The 16247-nt window shown below is 47.8% G+C and overlaps 1 protein-coding gene across 2 annotated transcripts in view; it reads right to left on the bottom strand.

Annotated features, from left to right (window-relative positions):
* Positions 1–14: 14 nt before the first annotated feature.
* The window catches only part of LOC135178850 (uncharacterized), a 31556-nt gene continuing 15323 nt past the window's right edge, over positions 15–16247 (bottom strand). The window contains exons 6-7 of one of the 2 annotated variants that reach the window (XM_064150172.1): positions 8914–9026; positions 15–1653 (exon numbers count right to left, since the gene is read on the bottom strand). In XM_064150172.1, coding sequence (XP_064006242.1) covers positions 781–1653; positions 8914–9026 — 986 coding nt within the window. In that variant the 3' untranslated portion in view covers positions 15–780. The remainder of the gene's footprint in view (positions 1654–8913; positions 9027–16247) is intronic. The other variant, XM_064150173.1, reaches the window with a different exon arrangement.

The following is a 16247-nucleotide window of genomic DNA, read 5'->3' as shown; positions in this document are numbered from 1 at the left end:
AGTCTCCCCAGAAATGAATATTTCTCTATTTTATTTGGCTTTTTTTTCCCACTAATTCATGCACATAAGTGAGGCTACAACACAAGTTCAGCTTCAGAAGAGGATGCTGTGCCTCATTTTCTCCAGCTGCTTTACAACACAATCCATTCCTCCCCCTCTAGACAAAATCTTATGTTACACCTGGGGTTTATCCCACAAATACCATTTCTATAACTCAAGCACAAGCAGTTCTGGTTACATAGTCAAAGAAAAGCCACAATTCACAGGAGTCTGATAACTAAAATCCTCTACCATTTCTGGCCATGCAGGAAGTAATGGTGCTGAAGTCATAGTTTGGAGTCTTCCCTTGGAGCAGCTGTGGAAATAAGGCAGTAAGCAGCCTCCTCAGGCAGAACTTAGACAAGGCAAGCAGGCAAAGGAAGGAGCAAAATCAGAGCTGAGAAAGGCAGCAAAGATAGAACTGTGCTTTGGGGCACCAGAGATGTCTGACAACAACTCTGGTTTCAACACATGACTTCTGAAAGGCCTGATCCTGCAAACCAGAGCTCATTTAGCTGTAGAGTACATCTGCTCACACAGCAGGTTCTTGTTTTGACTCAGCTATTTCACCATTACAGTAGTCAGTCAGGTTTCCCTCAGATTTTTGTCCTACTTTGCTTTGCCACTCTCCTAAAGAGAGTTTTCCACCCCAGAAATTACCATCCACACCTCAACACCACTGTGGCTGCCTTCTACACCATCACCAAGTATGGGTGCAGGTCACCAAGGACTGCCAGAGCTTTATCCTGAGCTTGGTGGCTGATCAGATGCGTGCCCTGTGGCTTCAGTTTTCTGTAAGCTACCATCTGTTCTCATTTCTTCTTCTTCCTCCTTCTCCACACATTCCAACACATCTGAACTTGCTGGCAGCAGACCAAGTACTGCCTTGGAGCAGATCTCCCCAGCTGCATCTGAAATCTCATCTGTAGCTTCAGGCTGTCCCTTCACCTCATTGATTTCTTCTTCACTTGGAGTTGAAGCCTCAGCAATGTTTTCAGATGTTTTATCATCAGCTACTACCAAATGTGAGGTGAGCTTAGGGCTTGCAGCAGTTTCTCCCATTTCAGCCTTTGCAGAACTGTGTGGAAGGTCCTCTCTGAGGGCTTCTCCCACTTCAGCCTTTGCAGAACTGTATGGAAGGTCTTCCCTGAGTGCTTCTCCCACTTCAGCCTTTGCAGAACTCTGTGGAAGGTCTTCCCTGAGTGCTTCTCCCACTTCAGCCTTGGCAGAAGTGTGTGGAATGTCTTCCCTGAGTGCTCCTCCCACTTCAGCCTTTGCAGAACTGTGTGGAAGGTCTTCCCTGAGTGCTTCTCCCACTTCAGCCTTTGCAGAACTGTGTGGAAGGTCTTCCCTGAGTGCTTCTCCCACTTCAGCCTTTGCAGAACTGTGTGGAAGGTCTTCCCTGAGTGCTCCTCCCACATCTGTCTGCATTTCTTGCTCTTTGTTCTTCTCCATAGTAGTGGAGCCCACATGGATTGAACCCTCACAATAATAGTAACCAGATTCCTGCTTCTTCTTCTTCATGGCACAAAGATCAATTCGGCTGAAGACCTCTGTGCCAAAGTAGCTGTCTTTGAATTCTTTATACAGCTCAGGAGGAATTTTTGTGAAGCCCTAGATATTGGAAGAACAACATGACATAAAACACACACAAAAGTCATGCATTTTTGGAAATACAAAGATGCATCATGTGTTCCCTTAAAACATGGCAAAGAAAATAGTTTCCTCTCCCAAGGATGCCATGATTCTATGGCTACCAACTCTTTGATAGTATTTCAGCTGATAGAGGAAAAAATTGTGCTGGGGGAGGTATAGGCTGGATGTTAGAAGGAAGTTCTTGACAGAGTGATTTGCATTAGAATGGGCTGTCCAGGGAGGTGGTGGAGTCGATGTCCCTGGAGATATTGAAGAAAAGCTTGTATGAGGCACTTAGTGCCATGGTCTAGTTGACTGGCTAGGGCTGGGTGCTAGGTTGGCCTGGATGATCTTGGAGGTCTCTTCCAACCTGATTGATTCTATGATCTGCAAAGATCTCTTCCAATCCCCATGCATTGATTATGGCAGAGAAAGTAGCCATCATCTCTGGGCAGCCTGCTCCAGGGCTCCAGCACCCTCTCAGGAGAGAAGATTTTCATCCTGCTCGCATGGAACCTCCCAGGATCTGTTTTGTTCTGGTTGGCCCTTGTGCTGTCACTGAGCACCGCTGACAACAATCTAGACCCATTCTCTTGTCCCTCGTGCTTTAGCTCTTGCTGAGCATTGAGGAGATCTCCTTTCAGGCTGCCCTTCTCCAGGCTCAACAGCCCCAGGTCTCTCAGCCTTTCTTCCTCACAGACATGCTGCAGTCCCCTCTGCATCTTTGTAACCTCTGCTGGACTCTTTCCAGTAGTTCCCTGTTACTCTTGAACTAGTGAGCCCAGAAAAGGACCCATTACTCTAGGTCTGGCCTCACCAGGACAGAGCAGAAGAATAAGCTCCCCCAACCTGCTAGGCAATCTTTTTGATGCATCCCAGAACACCATAGCCCTTTTTGTCCCCGAGGGCACACTGCTAGCTCAAGGTGACCTTCTCATCCACCAGCAGGCCCAGGTCTTTCTCTACAGAGCAGCTTTCCAGCAGGTCAGCACCTTACCTGTACTGGTGCAGAGGGTTAGTTTTCCCCAAATACAGGATACTATGCTTGCCCTGGCCCAGAATGATAATTTTGGACTATCAAGACTTCAAAATAGACTCTAAGTAATCTCTTCACAGCCCTCCCCCATCAATGAGTTTGGCACAGGAACCCTGGCTTCCCTGTATGGGTTTCACCAGCGATGGGTGACAGTCCACAGGGCTTTAGTTCAGCTGCCAACTTAAACAAGGGGCTCCCACAAAGCACTTAGCCTATAGCAAATCACATCTGCCAGAAGCATACATGGAGAGAAGACAGATGAATCACTATGCAACAGGGAATCATCACCACCTTCTCTTAACCTAATGAGCAAGTGAGTTAACAAGGCTCCAAGGAGACCCTTACAGCACACATTGCCTCAGAGAGGTCTCAGGTGGTTTGTTCAGCCCTGCTCAAGATGCACAATTAGAAACAACACCACCACCACCCCCCAAAAGAAGTCTCTTTAAAGCTTCCTTCCTTGTAATGACAGACTTTGCAAGGAAGAGGGCATGCATGAGGTGGGGATTGAAAGAGGATTCCCTCCCCAGAAGGGTTTGTCAAGGCCTAAATCAGGCTGCCCAGGGCAGGGGTAGAACCCCTATCCCTGCAGAGCTTTCCAAGCAGTGTATGAGGGACACAGTTTATGGCAGTGCTTAGTTGGATTTGATCTTCAAGGTCTCTTTCAACCAGAACAGCTATGATCCTATTCTATGATGGCCAAGACATCCAGAATCACTTGAGGAAAACTAGACAGCAACAGCTGCACAACCAAACACATGAAGCCATCAGGTAGTGCTGCACCTGATGACCAAAGCATTGCAAAGCTGAAACAAGCCACAAGTTCTCCTGTGTTCCAGAGATACCCACGTGTGTGCTGCTTTGAGGCTAACTGCAATACTCAATGTTGGCTAACACAACCTAAGCTTTGCTGGTTGTTTTGTCTGAGAAAGTAGAGGGAGGAAGAGGGGGTAGCTTGGAGCTTTTCTGGGCAGTTTGGATTTCTGTATTATTCCTACCTTGTAACTATTTGTAAGTATGTTTTGTATATATGCTTGTCAATTTTGCCTTGCTCTAAGTGTAGCTTCAGCTTACTTCCAAGCTGTCTGAGCTAGCCTGGTAAATCTCAGTAGCTGGGGAAGGAGGGGAGTTCCTAACCCACCACAATGTGTCAGTCAGAAGCAGGCAGGTTTGATTACCTGAATGTCACCAGGTTCAAATTGTGATGAAACAGAGCATGGGGTCTTCTTTAGGTAGTTCAGCAGGAGGATGGAAACTTGAGTGAGGTTGCACCATTGAAGATAACTTCTCAAAGCACAAGAGGGGCAGGATTGGGGCTGCCTCCTCATTAAAAACCTTCAACTATTTGAATACAAGTCCATGGCTGCAAGATTGCTGCTGTCTCACCATCCAGGGTAGACCACAGCAGATTGGCACCAGCTGATACTACTTAAAGCAGCATAAAGGACACTCCAAGAGCAAGCATTTTCCACCTCAGCGTGGAGGCATTTGATCTCCACTGTGCTCCAGGGTAGGTGAGCACAGGCAGTGCCCAGCGTTGTAGGTCAACAAACCACCTCAACAAAAGCTCTTACTACAGAGAGGCACTGAGGGTGATCTTACAAGTTGAGTTCTCCCTCTTTTTACCTCATTGGAACAAGCCCAAAACCTGAGGAGCCTGTCTTTAGTGTTGATGCCAGAGGCACACTGCACACTATGAACCTGATCAACAGACACCACACAGAGCTTCTTCAGTAGCAATTCAAACTACATCTCATTATGGTGGTCATTGAAAGAGACCTCTAGGGGTCATCTTATCCAGTCCCTCTGCTAAAGGCAGTGTCACCCAGAGCAGGTTGCACAGAACCTCTTGTGTTCTAGCCTCTGCCCAGGCTAAACAGCCCCTGCTCTCTCAGTCCCTTCCTTCTTATAGCAATGTTCCAGCCTGCTCAGCATCTTTGTAGCCTCAGCTGGACTCTCTCCAGTAGCTCCCTGTCTCTCTTTAAGTGGGAAACCCAGAACTGAACCCAGGACTCCAGATGTGGCCTTACCAAGGCAGAGTAGAGCAGAAGAATCACCTTACTTGTCTTCTTCATGGTGTCCACTTGTGTTCTTTGAAGTATAGGAAATTCAATGTAAACAGTAGGAGAAATTTTTTCCACTGTGGGGGTGACAGAACACTGGAACAGGCTGCCCTAGGGGGTTGGGGAGTCTCTCCCTCACTGGAGATATTCAAGTTCTAGACACATTCCTGCATGATCTGCTTTGGCACAGGGGGTTGGACTGGATGGGCTCTCAAAGTCTCTTCCAGCCCCTGACATTCTGTGATTCCTGGCCAGAGCAGAACATTGGAGATTCATGGTCAACTTGTCTACCACCACTCCCCAGGCCTCCTCCTTGAAGCTACTTCCCAGCAGGTCAACCCCTCACCTGTAGAGGTGCAGGACCCTACACTTGCCCTCAAACTTCACAAGGCTCCCCTCTGCACAGCTCTCCAGCCTGCCCATATCACACTAAACAGCAGCACAGCCTGGTGTGGTGTCAGTCACTCCTCCCAGTTTGGCATTCAAATTGGCTGAAGGCCTACTCTGTCCCTTCATCCAGGTCATTGTTAAACACATTGGCCAAAACTGAACCCAGTCCTGACCACTAGGGAACACCAACTACAGGCCTTCAGCCTTTGCACCACTGATCACACCCCTCTGATCTCTGTCGTTTAACTGACCCTCAATCCACCTCACTGCTTGCTCACCCAAGCCACACACAAACCAAGCCTACACCAACCAAGTTCTCCCCAGCTTTGTGGGAATCTTTAGGCCTGCAACTCAAGGCAGAGACACATCACTTCCCAAGATCAAGGTTTGTGGTTGGAGTGGAAAGAGAACCATCTCCTCCTTCCCCACAAATAAGGTCTGCAGCTTCTCCCCATCAGCATCATGACACTGAGATGCAAAACAAACAGTAAACATTAGTAAGAGTTTCACAGCAAAGTACATAAACCCTGCAATTTACTCCAAGAGTTATTTATAGCATAAAAAAGTTATTACTGCCAGTAGATGGCATCATAATAACTAAAATAATATTTTCTGTTACTCATACTTGGGCATCTTCTCCTGTTTAGAGGGAGAGTTTCTCCCCTGCAGTCTTCAGGGAATGGGATAGTATGGAAGGAGTTAGTTTTCTTCCTTTATTTTCCCCTCCTCATTATATTCTGATGTCAGGCATCAGCTGATATCTCAGACCTCAAAAATCCATACACATTGATCTTCCAGTCTGATCTTTGAGGTCACATCCTGTGTCTAGGGCTGAGCCTTCCTAACCTGAGAGAGATGTCTACATGGGTAGAGTGTCCATTATACCTCCTAGTAACTATTTCAACACAGCCCTGCTCTGCTTCACTCCCACATCCCTGACATGCAAAGCAGTATTTTAGGAGAAACAGCTTGAACGTGCAAGTGTTTGGACAGGAACGAGCAGCTCTTGACAGGCAAGAAAAGAGTAGTGACTGTTGTCTGCTTGGACTTCAGGAAGGCTTCTGGCACTGTTTCCCTAGAGAATCCTCAGAGAAGCTGATAACCTGTGGGTTGGATGAGCCTAGTGGAGTGGATTGAAAACCAGGTGAACAGCCATGTCCTGAAGGTAGAGGGCAATAGCATTAAGTCTAGCTGGAGGATAGCAGCTAAAGATGTAGTCCAGTACGGGGTCCAGTACCATTCAGCATCTTTGTTAGAGGTTTGGGTAGTCAGAGTGCATCCTCAGCATCTTTACTCAGGACTGGGAGGAGTGGCTGCTTCAGAGTTGCTGCTGCCATCCACCTCAACAGGCTGCAGAAATGGGCTGGCAGGAACCTTGCTAACCAGAGGGACCTCAACAGGCTGGACAAGTGGGCTGGCAGGAAGCTTGCTAACCAGAGGGACCTCAACAGGCTGCAGAAATGGGCTGGCAGGAACCTTGCTAACCAGAGGGACCTCAACAGGCTGGACAAGTGGGCTGGCAGGAAGCTTGCTAACCAGAGAGACCTCAACAGGCTGGACAACTGGACTGGCAGAAAGCTTGCTAACCAGAGGGACCTCAGCAGGCTGGACAAGTGGACTGGTAGGAACCTTGAAGTTCAGCCAGGGGAAATGCAAAGTCCTGCCATTGCAGAGGAACAAACGCAGGCACCAGTACAGTCTGGGAGCATCAGACAACTCTGTTGCCATAAATTGCCCTTAGGCAGAGAAGAAAAGCCTCCAGCACCACCCAACTTTGATTACAGAAGGCAATCAAGTCAACACAATGCACTTGACATGCACAAAGGCAAGGTCATCTGCCCCAGCCTCTATGACATTTTCTGTTTCCTTTTTGCATGCTCCTTTAGTGTCTCAGGTTTACAAGCTATTGACCTCAAACTGAAGCACTATTCCTGGAAACAAGCAGGAAAATATTCCACGGGGAGGCCTGCAATCTAATCAGGATTGGGGGTTTTTTCAGTTGGTTGGTTTCTGTTGTGCTGGGATTTTTTCAGACTTTAATTGTGTGTGATAAAATCCCATACAATACTGCAGCAAAAGGTTAAGCAAAGCACATCACACAGTTCCAACATAAATCAAGGCACCAACCCAACTTCCAGCACAACATTCATCACGTTCTGGGATAAAATACTGCTTGAAAGCCACGTGCTGCCCTGTGGAAGCTGCCTGATGTTGTGTTTGCAGGCAGGAATTGACTACCAACAGCAGACAGAAAGCACTTTGTTGTGTTCCACCATAGAGTCAGCAACAAACCATCTCTTCCAATCAGATGTAGAATCTGAAATGTAGTTTGTGTTGAAAGGGACCTTAAAGATCATCTAACTCCAACCCCCCTGCCATGGGCAAGGACACCTTTCACTAGACCAGGATGCTCAAGGCCCCATCCAACCTGACAATCAACACATCCAGGAAGGGGGCATCCACAACACCACTTGCATTTGCCCAATTTTTCTTCTTTATAGGGTTGGAAGGGAACCTCTGAGACCATCTAGGTCAGCCCCACACACGCATACACCCCAACAAGTTCACAGAGAGCAGATGGCTCAGGGTTCTCAGTGGCCGAGTGGGTTTAGAATCACTCCAGAGATGGACACTCCACAACCTCTCTGGCTAGCCTGTCCCAGTGCTCCATCATCCTCAAAAGTTTCTCCTCATAGAATCAACCAGGTTGGAAGAGACCTCCAAGATCATCCAGTCCAACCTAGCACCCAGCCCTATCCAATCAACTAGACCATGGCACTAAGTGCCTCATCCAGGCTTTTCTTGAAGACCTCCAGGGACAGTGCCTCCACCACCTCCCTGGGCAGCCCATTCCAATGCCAATCACTCTCTCTGTGAAGAACTTCTTCCTAACATCCAGCCTATACCTACCCTGGCACAACTTGAGACTGTGTCCCCTTGTTCTATTGCTGGTTGCCTGGGAGAAGAGGCCACCCCCAACCTGGCTAAAATGCCCCTTCAGGTAGTTGTAGACAGCAATAAGATCACCCCTGAGCCTCCTCTTCTCCAGGCTAAACACCCCCAGCTCCCTCAACCTCTCCTCATAGAATTTGTGCTCCAGGCCCCTCACCAGCTTTGTTGCCCTTCTCTGGACATGTTCCACCACCTCAACATCCTTCTTGAATTGAGGGGCCCAGAACTGGACACAGCACTCAAGGTGTGGCCTGACCAGTGCTGAGTACAGGGGCAGAATAACCTCCCTTGTCCTGCTGGCCACACTGTTCCTGATGCAGGCCAGGATGCCATTGGCTCTCTTGGCCACCTGGGCACACTGCTGGCTCATCTTCAGCTTACTGTCTATCAGTACCCCCAGGTCCCTTTCCTCCTGGCTGCTCTCCAGCCACTCAGTCCCCAGCCTATAGCGCTGCTTGGGGTTGTTGTGGCCAACATGTTTAGATGCAGCTTCTCATATTCACATTTGAGCCTGTTAACTCTTGTCCTGCCAATGAGCACCACCGGGAAGTCTGGCCCCATCCTCTTGCCCCTCCATCCTCTAGTTACCATTGAACTTTGAGAAGAGCTCCCCTTAGTCATCTCTTCTCCAAGCTAAAAAGCCCCAAGTCCTTCAAGCCTTTCTTCATAAGAGATGTTCATGGTTCAAGGTTTCTCAAGTAACAGAAGGCATCTTTTTCTCCAATTCTAGTCCTTGACTAGAAGAAAAATAATCACCAGAACAAATCTCAGTAAGATAATTTAAACCTGGTTTCTTACCCTTCTCTTCAAGCTTGGTACTTTGGAGAGCTTGAGGAAGGTGAGATGAGGTATGAAATCCTTGCTTCCCGAAATGTCAAGGTTCATTTCAACAAAGCACTCTTCCACAGCTTCTGGGGGAAAGATAAAATATGAAAATAAGAAATGTAGCAGTGGAGAGGTAGAAAAAAAAAGAGTCTTTAAAAGAACAGTTGGACAAAAAGCCACCACATCTTTCTTAAGCAAGACACACAGTTATAAAGAGGTAGTAGAGAGAACCACAGAATGGCTTGGGTTGGAAGAGAGCTTTTAAAGGTCACCTAGTCCAACCTCCCTGCAGTAGGCAGGAGCATCACAGAACTGCTTCAGCTGGAAAAGATCAGAGAATCAGCCAGGGTTGGAAGGGACCCCAAGGATCATCTAGTTCCAACCCCCCTACCCTAGAGCAGACTGTCCAGAGCCTCATCCAGCCTGGCCTTACACACCTCCAGGGAGGGGGCCACAACCACCTCTCTGGGCAGCCCAGTCCAGGCTCTCACCACTCTCATGCTGAGGAACTTCCTCCTCACATCCAGGCTGAATCTCCCCACCTCCAGCTCTGCTCTGTTCCCCCTAGTCCTGTCACTTCCTGATAGCCTAAAAAGTCCCTCCCCAGCTTTTGCTTAGACCCCCTTTAGATACCGGAAGGCCACAAGAAGGTCACCTCAGAGCCTTCTCTTCTCCAGACTGCACAGCCCCAACTTTTTCAGTCTGTCCTCATAGCAGAGCTGCTCCAGCCCTCTGAGCATCCTCATGGCCCTTCTCTGGACATACTCCAGCATATCCACATCCTTTTTGTAATGGGGGCTCCAGAACTGGATGCAGTACTCCAGGTGGTCTCACCTGAGTGGAGTAGAGGGGGAAAAATCACCTCCCTCGACCTGCTGGTCACACTTCTCCTGATGCAGCCCTCCAATCATCAAGTCCATCTCCTACACAAGGTTGTGCTCCCCTAGATCATTACAGTATGGGCAGATGAGAACATACTCTGCTCTCAGGAACTGCCATGTCAGTGGGGCATGGGGGTCCATCAGGAAATACCATCAGGGGCTTCAGACTGGACCTTGCAGGTAGGAATTGTCTACAGAGCTTTATGTGAATATCTAATTGGTTTTCATCCTATGTTTTCCCTGAGGTGTTCTGCAGCCCATCCATGCATTGAAATAATGCTAAACTCTGGATAAAAGCAGGCTTGGGAAGTTGCTCTCTACAACTATGTAAAAGGAGGTTGTAGTGAGGTGGAGGGTCTCTAAAGCAGCAAGTATCACAGTATCACAGTAGCACCAAGGTTGGAAGAGACCTCACAGATCATCAAGTCCAACCCTTTACCACAGTGTCCAAGGCTAGACCATGGCACCAAGTGCCACATCCAACCTTGCCTTGAACTGCCCCAGGGATGACGACTCCACCACCTCCCCAGGCAGCCCATTCCAGTGTCCAATGACTCTCTCAAGTGACAGAATGAGAGAGATGAGCCTCAAGCTGTTCCAGGGAAGGTTCAGATTTCCTTCTGACTTCATAGACCACTTGTTGCAATGGCAAGTTCTGAAAACACATGCCCATGGCAGCCCTGCTAGGACACAAGATGCAGCACCAGTGCCCATGGGGGTCTTCAAGAAAAGACTGGATGAGGCACTCAGTGCCATGGTCTAGTTGACTGGCTAGGGCTGGGTGATAGGTTGGACTGGATGATCTTGGAGGTCTCTTCCAACCTGGTTGATTCTATGATTAAATTCTATGACAGATTCTACCTCAATTAGTACAAAAAGCAGCAAAAAAAACAAAGCACTTCCAGTAAAGTAGCAAGATTCCAAGCCAGCACATGTAGCAATTCAGGAGGAAAAGTCACATCAACATAGTTCTCCTGGCCAGATTTTGTTGATGTGACAGTGGTGTTGTCTGCAAAACTTCAGCCACAATTCTACAGCAGTAAGATTACACAGAGATGTGAAAGAAGTCCCATCCCTGAAAACATCCCAGGCCAGGTTGGAACAGGCTCTGCTCTAGCTGAAGATGTCCCCTGCTTACTGTGGGAATATTGGACTAGGTGGCCTTTAAAGGTCCCTTCCAAACCATTATGTGGGTTTATTCTGCACCAAAACAAATGTTTGGGCACCTATGAAGTTTGTGTTCAACTTCTTTCAGCCAAGGATTGGCATGACAAGTCAAGCCAAGTTGATCCACTCTTGTATTTCACAAACCTTCAATTGGGGAACACAGGGGCTCACAGAAAACAAAGTGAAGCCTGGCAGATGTAGAAGATGAAGTATTGTTCAGTAGTTACACTTCAACAGCAAAGAATGATCCCAAAGTAACACTGGCAGCCTTGGCTAGGGCTGGAGGACCACTCAGGACCCCTCTCCCACAATTCTTATTACTAGAGCACTGTCTGACTTTGTTATATACTACTCTTTAGTTGCTTAGGCACTGGAAGACACAGGCTCATTGCTGACATTTGTGTCTCTTGCATGAGTGCACTGCTTGCAACCATCCCACTGCCCATTTTCTGTTTCCATCTAGCAAGAAGTTTAATTCAATGTGTGTTTATTCCCTCATCATATGTGCTCATCTTGAGGCCAGAGACTTTGGCTTGGAGTTCAGCTAATTAATACACTAACATGTTTCATCTCAGGTCATCTGAGGGAACAGCAGCTGGGGCTGTCTGGCCACTTTGCCAAGTCAACTGCTTTGTTTTCCAGCTGGAAAACTATATGAAGGATAGGATCCAGTTGCCTGAGTGAGCATTGCCCTTTTAGATGCTCTACAGGATGTCCACCTGGCCACCAGCTGCTGCTGTGGAAGGGTACAGTTTGGCTGTAGATGCAGTGTGGACAGTACAGATACTTTAGGACATCTGGAAGTGGAACCAGGTGATTATGGATAGAGATCAAACAGCTGCTGAAGGGGCTCTAGTTCTTTGTCAAACCAAACACATTAACATGAAAAGGTTGTGCATATTAGAATCATAGAATCAACCAGGTTGGAAGAGGCCTCCAAGATCATCCAGTCCAACCTAGCACCCAGCCCTATTCAGTCAACTAGACCATGGCACTAAGTGCCTCACAGATATAGTAGGTCAAAGCACAAACCCTAAAGAACACACACAGCAAAGTGTTTCAGCTCCTTCCAAGAAAAAGTCCTTCCCAACTCATCACCTGGACACACCAAAAGCAGCAGTCCAGAGCTTAATGCAACAAAGTACTGGGTGTAGCATCTCCTCCAGACAGATAGTGGCATCACAGAACTCCAGCCACTCACAAGCTGAGCTATGTGGTAGATATCAGAGGGACAGAATGACAACCCATTTTCCAGGCACTATTGTCCCTGAGTCACTTGACAAATAGCCTAAGAAATCTCTAAGATGTCTTTAGCAGGAACTCTTCTTCTAAGCAGATCAAGTCACCAGCAGCAAGACAAGTCCAGTACTGCTCAGTATTTACCAGTTACCTAGAGGTAGTTGATGAAGAGACTGGTAGCTCTCCACTTCACATATCCATGATACAGCAATGAAGGCAAACTGAGAGCTAACTTTTTCACATTTTCTAACACCAGGAATTCTTCAGAGGTTCAAAGCCTTCATTAGAGCAGGTTGAACTATTCAACTGCTGGTGAGGAATGGTCAACAAGGGCGTGACAAGACAGAGGCATCTGGCAGGAGTTGTTTGATCTCTGCCAGTTAAATGGTTTGCCCACCACAGTGCTTGAAAAAGCAGCATTTGAACATCCACACCTACCCCATGAGCAACCAGAGATATTGACTGAAATGCAGGGAAAATATCCTTCTGCACTGCAAAACAATTCAGTCGCTAATTAAGGGAGAAGAGAGAAGACAGCAAAGCATTGCACAGGTGTCATTAAAAGGAGAGACTGCGACACAGATCTGCATAACCCCCAGCCTCATTAAAGCTCTGGAAAGGGTCAGAAGCTGTACAGAAAGGAGAATGGCCCTGGGAAGTGTCCCTCTGCACAGCAAAGCCATCGGCGACAGCCAGCAAGCTTGAAAAGTGACAGCTTATCTCAGCTGGAGAATTACTGCAGGCAAGCAGGGAACAATCAGCTGACACCAAAAACCACACAAGTGCTAGCAGGATATTCCTGGGGCTTGCAATCCTTTCCCCACACACACACCTCTTCCATCCCATTAAGGAAGAGGTTTAGACTGCAAGAGGGACACCAGATTTCCAGAATCCTTACAACAGAAGTTCTGCAGGCACAGAACACAAAAGATAGACTCACAGAATTGTTGAGGATGGAATGCACCTGTGACATCATAAAGTCCAACTGCTAAACCATGTCACTCAGCACCACACCTGCACAGCTTTTAAATCTCCAGGAATTGGGACTCCACTGCTGCCCTAGGCAGCCTGTTCCAGGACTTGACAACCCTTTTGGGAATAAATGGTTCAGTATATTCCACCTAAGCCTGCCCTGATGCAACTTGAGGCTATTGCCTGTTGATAGAATCAACCAGGTTGGAAGAGACCTCCAAGATCATCCAGGCCAACCTAGCACCCAGCCCTAGCCAGTCAACTAGACCATGGCACTAAGTGCCTCAGCCAGGCTTTTCTTGAACACCCCCAGGGATGAAGACTCCACCACCTCCCTGGGCAGCCCATTCCAATGCCAATCACTCTCTCTGGCAACAACTTCCTCCTAACATCCAGCCTAGACTTCCCCTGGCACAACTTGAGACTGTGTCCCCTTGTTCTATTGCTGGTTGCCTGGGAGAAGAGACCAATCCCACCTGGGAGGAGAGACTGATGCTTACTTGGTCCCAACCTCCTTTCAGGGTCAGGTGGTCTACTCTCACCCTCCTTTTGGCCAAGATGAAAAAAAAAGTTCCCTCAACTGCATCCCACAAAACCTGTTCTCCAGACCCTTCACCTGCTTTTGTTAACCTTCTTTGGACCTGCCTCAGCACCTTCATGTCCTTGCAGCAAGGGGCCCAAAACCCCAGTATTTGGGATGCAGCCTCACTAGAGGAGGCTCAGGGGAGATCTTATTGCTCTCTACAACTACCTGAAAGGAGGTTGTAGCCAGGTAGGGATTGGTCTCTTCTCCCAGGCACCCAATGACAGAACACAAGGACACAGCCTCAAGATGCACCAGGGCAGGTTTAGGCTGGCTGTTAGGAAGAAGTTCTTCATGGAAAGAGTGATTGGCATTGGAATGGGCTGCCTGGGGAGGTGGAGTCACCATCCCTGGAGATGTTTAAAAAGAGGCTTCATGAGACATGTGGTGCCATGGTTTAGTTAATTAGAAGGTGTTGGGTGATCGGTTGGACTCTATGACCTTAGAGGTCTTTTCCAACCTGGTTAATTCTGTGATTCTGAGTACAGGGATGAGTACCTCTGGGACAGGAGGTGGACAGGTGCATCAGTGTTCTGCTTCTACTGTAGAGGATGGAACAGACTCAAGTAGCTTGTTTCTGCTCCAACTTCCCATAACACTGACAGGTTCATGGAGATGCTGCAGATCACTGACCTGCTTACCTGCATCTGAGCAGTTTCAGAAGGGCTTGATGCTTTCCCTTCCCCCTCACACCCTGCAATGCAGAATGCAATCTGTGTCCTCAGCTCCCACTTCCAACAGAGCAGAAAAAAAAAAGTCAATGCACTTTTTCCCCCTTCTCTGTAATTTCCTACTAAGCAATGAGGAAGCACAGTTCAACTCACTGCTTCTCAGGAAGGCATGTAGCACAAAGGCACTGTGCAATCTTCAAAGGACATGATGTCTCACAGTAGTCCTCTTTTCTTCTTGAAGCTCCTTCCTACCTCCTTGATCAAAGCCAAGAGCTGGAGTAGTCCTGCTCTCTTTCCCTCCTGTTTGTTCTTCTTTTCAAGTAGTCGGTGTTGCAACCAGGCAGAAGATGCCTCTCAACTTGAAATGTTTTATTTTGTCTCTGCTAAAATAATAAGGAGCAGCTTCATTATTTGGTATGTCTTGCTTGACTCTGGCCTTCATCTCATCGAATTATGGAACAGTTTGGGTTGCAGGGGCTATTCAGCATCTCCTAATCCAACCTCCCTGTGGTCAGCAGGGGCTATTCAGCATCTCCTAATCCAACCTCCCTGTGGTCAGCAGGGGCTATTCAGCATCTCCTAATCCAACCTCCCTGTGGTCAGCAGGGGCTATTCAGCATCTCCTAATCCAACCTCCCTGTGGTCAGCAGGGGCTATTCAGCATCTCCTAATCCAACCTCCCTGTGGTCAGCAGGGGCTATTCAGCATCTCCTAATCCAACCTCCCTGTGGTCAGCAGGGGCTATTCAGCATCTCCTAATCCAACCTCCCTGTGGTCAGCAGGGGCTATTCAGCATCTCCTAATCCAACCTCCCTGTGGTCAGCAGGGGCTATTCAGCATCTCCTAATCCAACTTCCCTGTGGTCAGCAGGGGCTATTCAGCATCTCCTAATCCAACCTCCCTGTGGTCAGCAGGGGCTATTCAGCATCTCCTAATCCAACCTCCCTGTGGTCAGCAGGGGCTATTCAGCATCTCCTAATCCAACCTCCCTGTGGTCAGCAGGGGCTATTCAGCATCTCCTAATCCAACCTCCCTGTGGTCAGCAGGGATTTTTTTACCTAGAGCAGATAATTCAGAATTCCATCAAGCCTCACCTCAAATGTATCCAGGGATGGGGCCCTCCAGCACCTACCTGGGCAACACATTTCAGTGTTCCACCAACTTCATAGTAAAGAAGTTCCTCCTAATGTCCAATCTAAACTACAGAAGGGTAGATTTAGAATCTTAGTATGATATGATTCTGTGATTTTAAGTCTACCCTTCTGTAATTTAAAACCATTCTCTTTTCTCCTGTTGCTACAGGTGCCTCTAAACAGTCCCTCCCCAGCTTTCTTGTAGGCCCCCATCAGGTAGCAGAAGGCCACTAAAAGGTGTCCCTGGAACCTCCTCTTCTGCAGGTTGAAGAAGTGCAGCTCTCTCAGCTTGTCCTTGTAGGAGAGTTGTTCTAGCCCTCCACTCATTTTTGACATCAGATCATTCTGTGATCAGATTTCTCTTATGGTTCTATTAATGGCAGAGAATTTTGACTGGAGTGGTACCTTTGGTGAAAGGACTCCTGTTCCCACTCACTAGGGTGGGAGCTTCCAAGAACTTCCCTATGCCCAGATCACTTCTACTAAAGTCTAACAAAATCTTGGCTGGAAGATGATTAAGTGGAAGGCACACTATGCCACTTCCTCTTAAAATCTTATTTAATACCTGCCTGTCCATAGTTTAAGCATTCTCTTCTTCCCATGGCACTGAAGTACACATCTGTTTTGATACTGCTCCACCTTAGCTCCCTCCTGTTTTGCT

The sequence above is a fragment of the Pogoniulus pusillus genome, chromosome 10 (genome assembly GCF_015220805.1).
Source record: "Pogoniulus pusillus isolate bPogPus1 chromosome 10, bPogPus1.pri, whole genome shotgun sequence".
Taxonomy (NCBI): domain Eukaryota; kingdom Metazoa; phylum Chordata; class Aves; order Piciformes; family Lybiidae; genus Pogoniulus; species Pogoniulus pusillus.
Note: the sequence above shows the minus strand (reverse complement) of the source record. Positions and strands in the feature narration are given on the sequence as shown.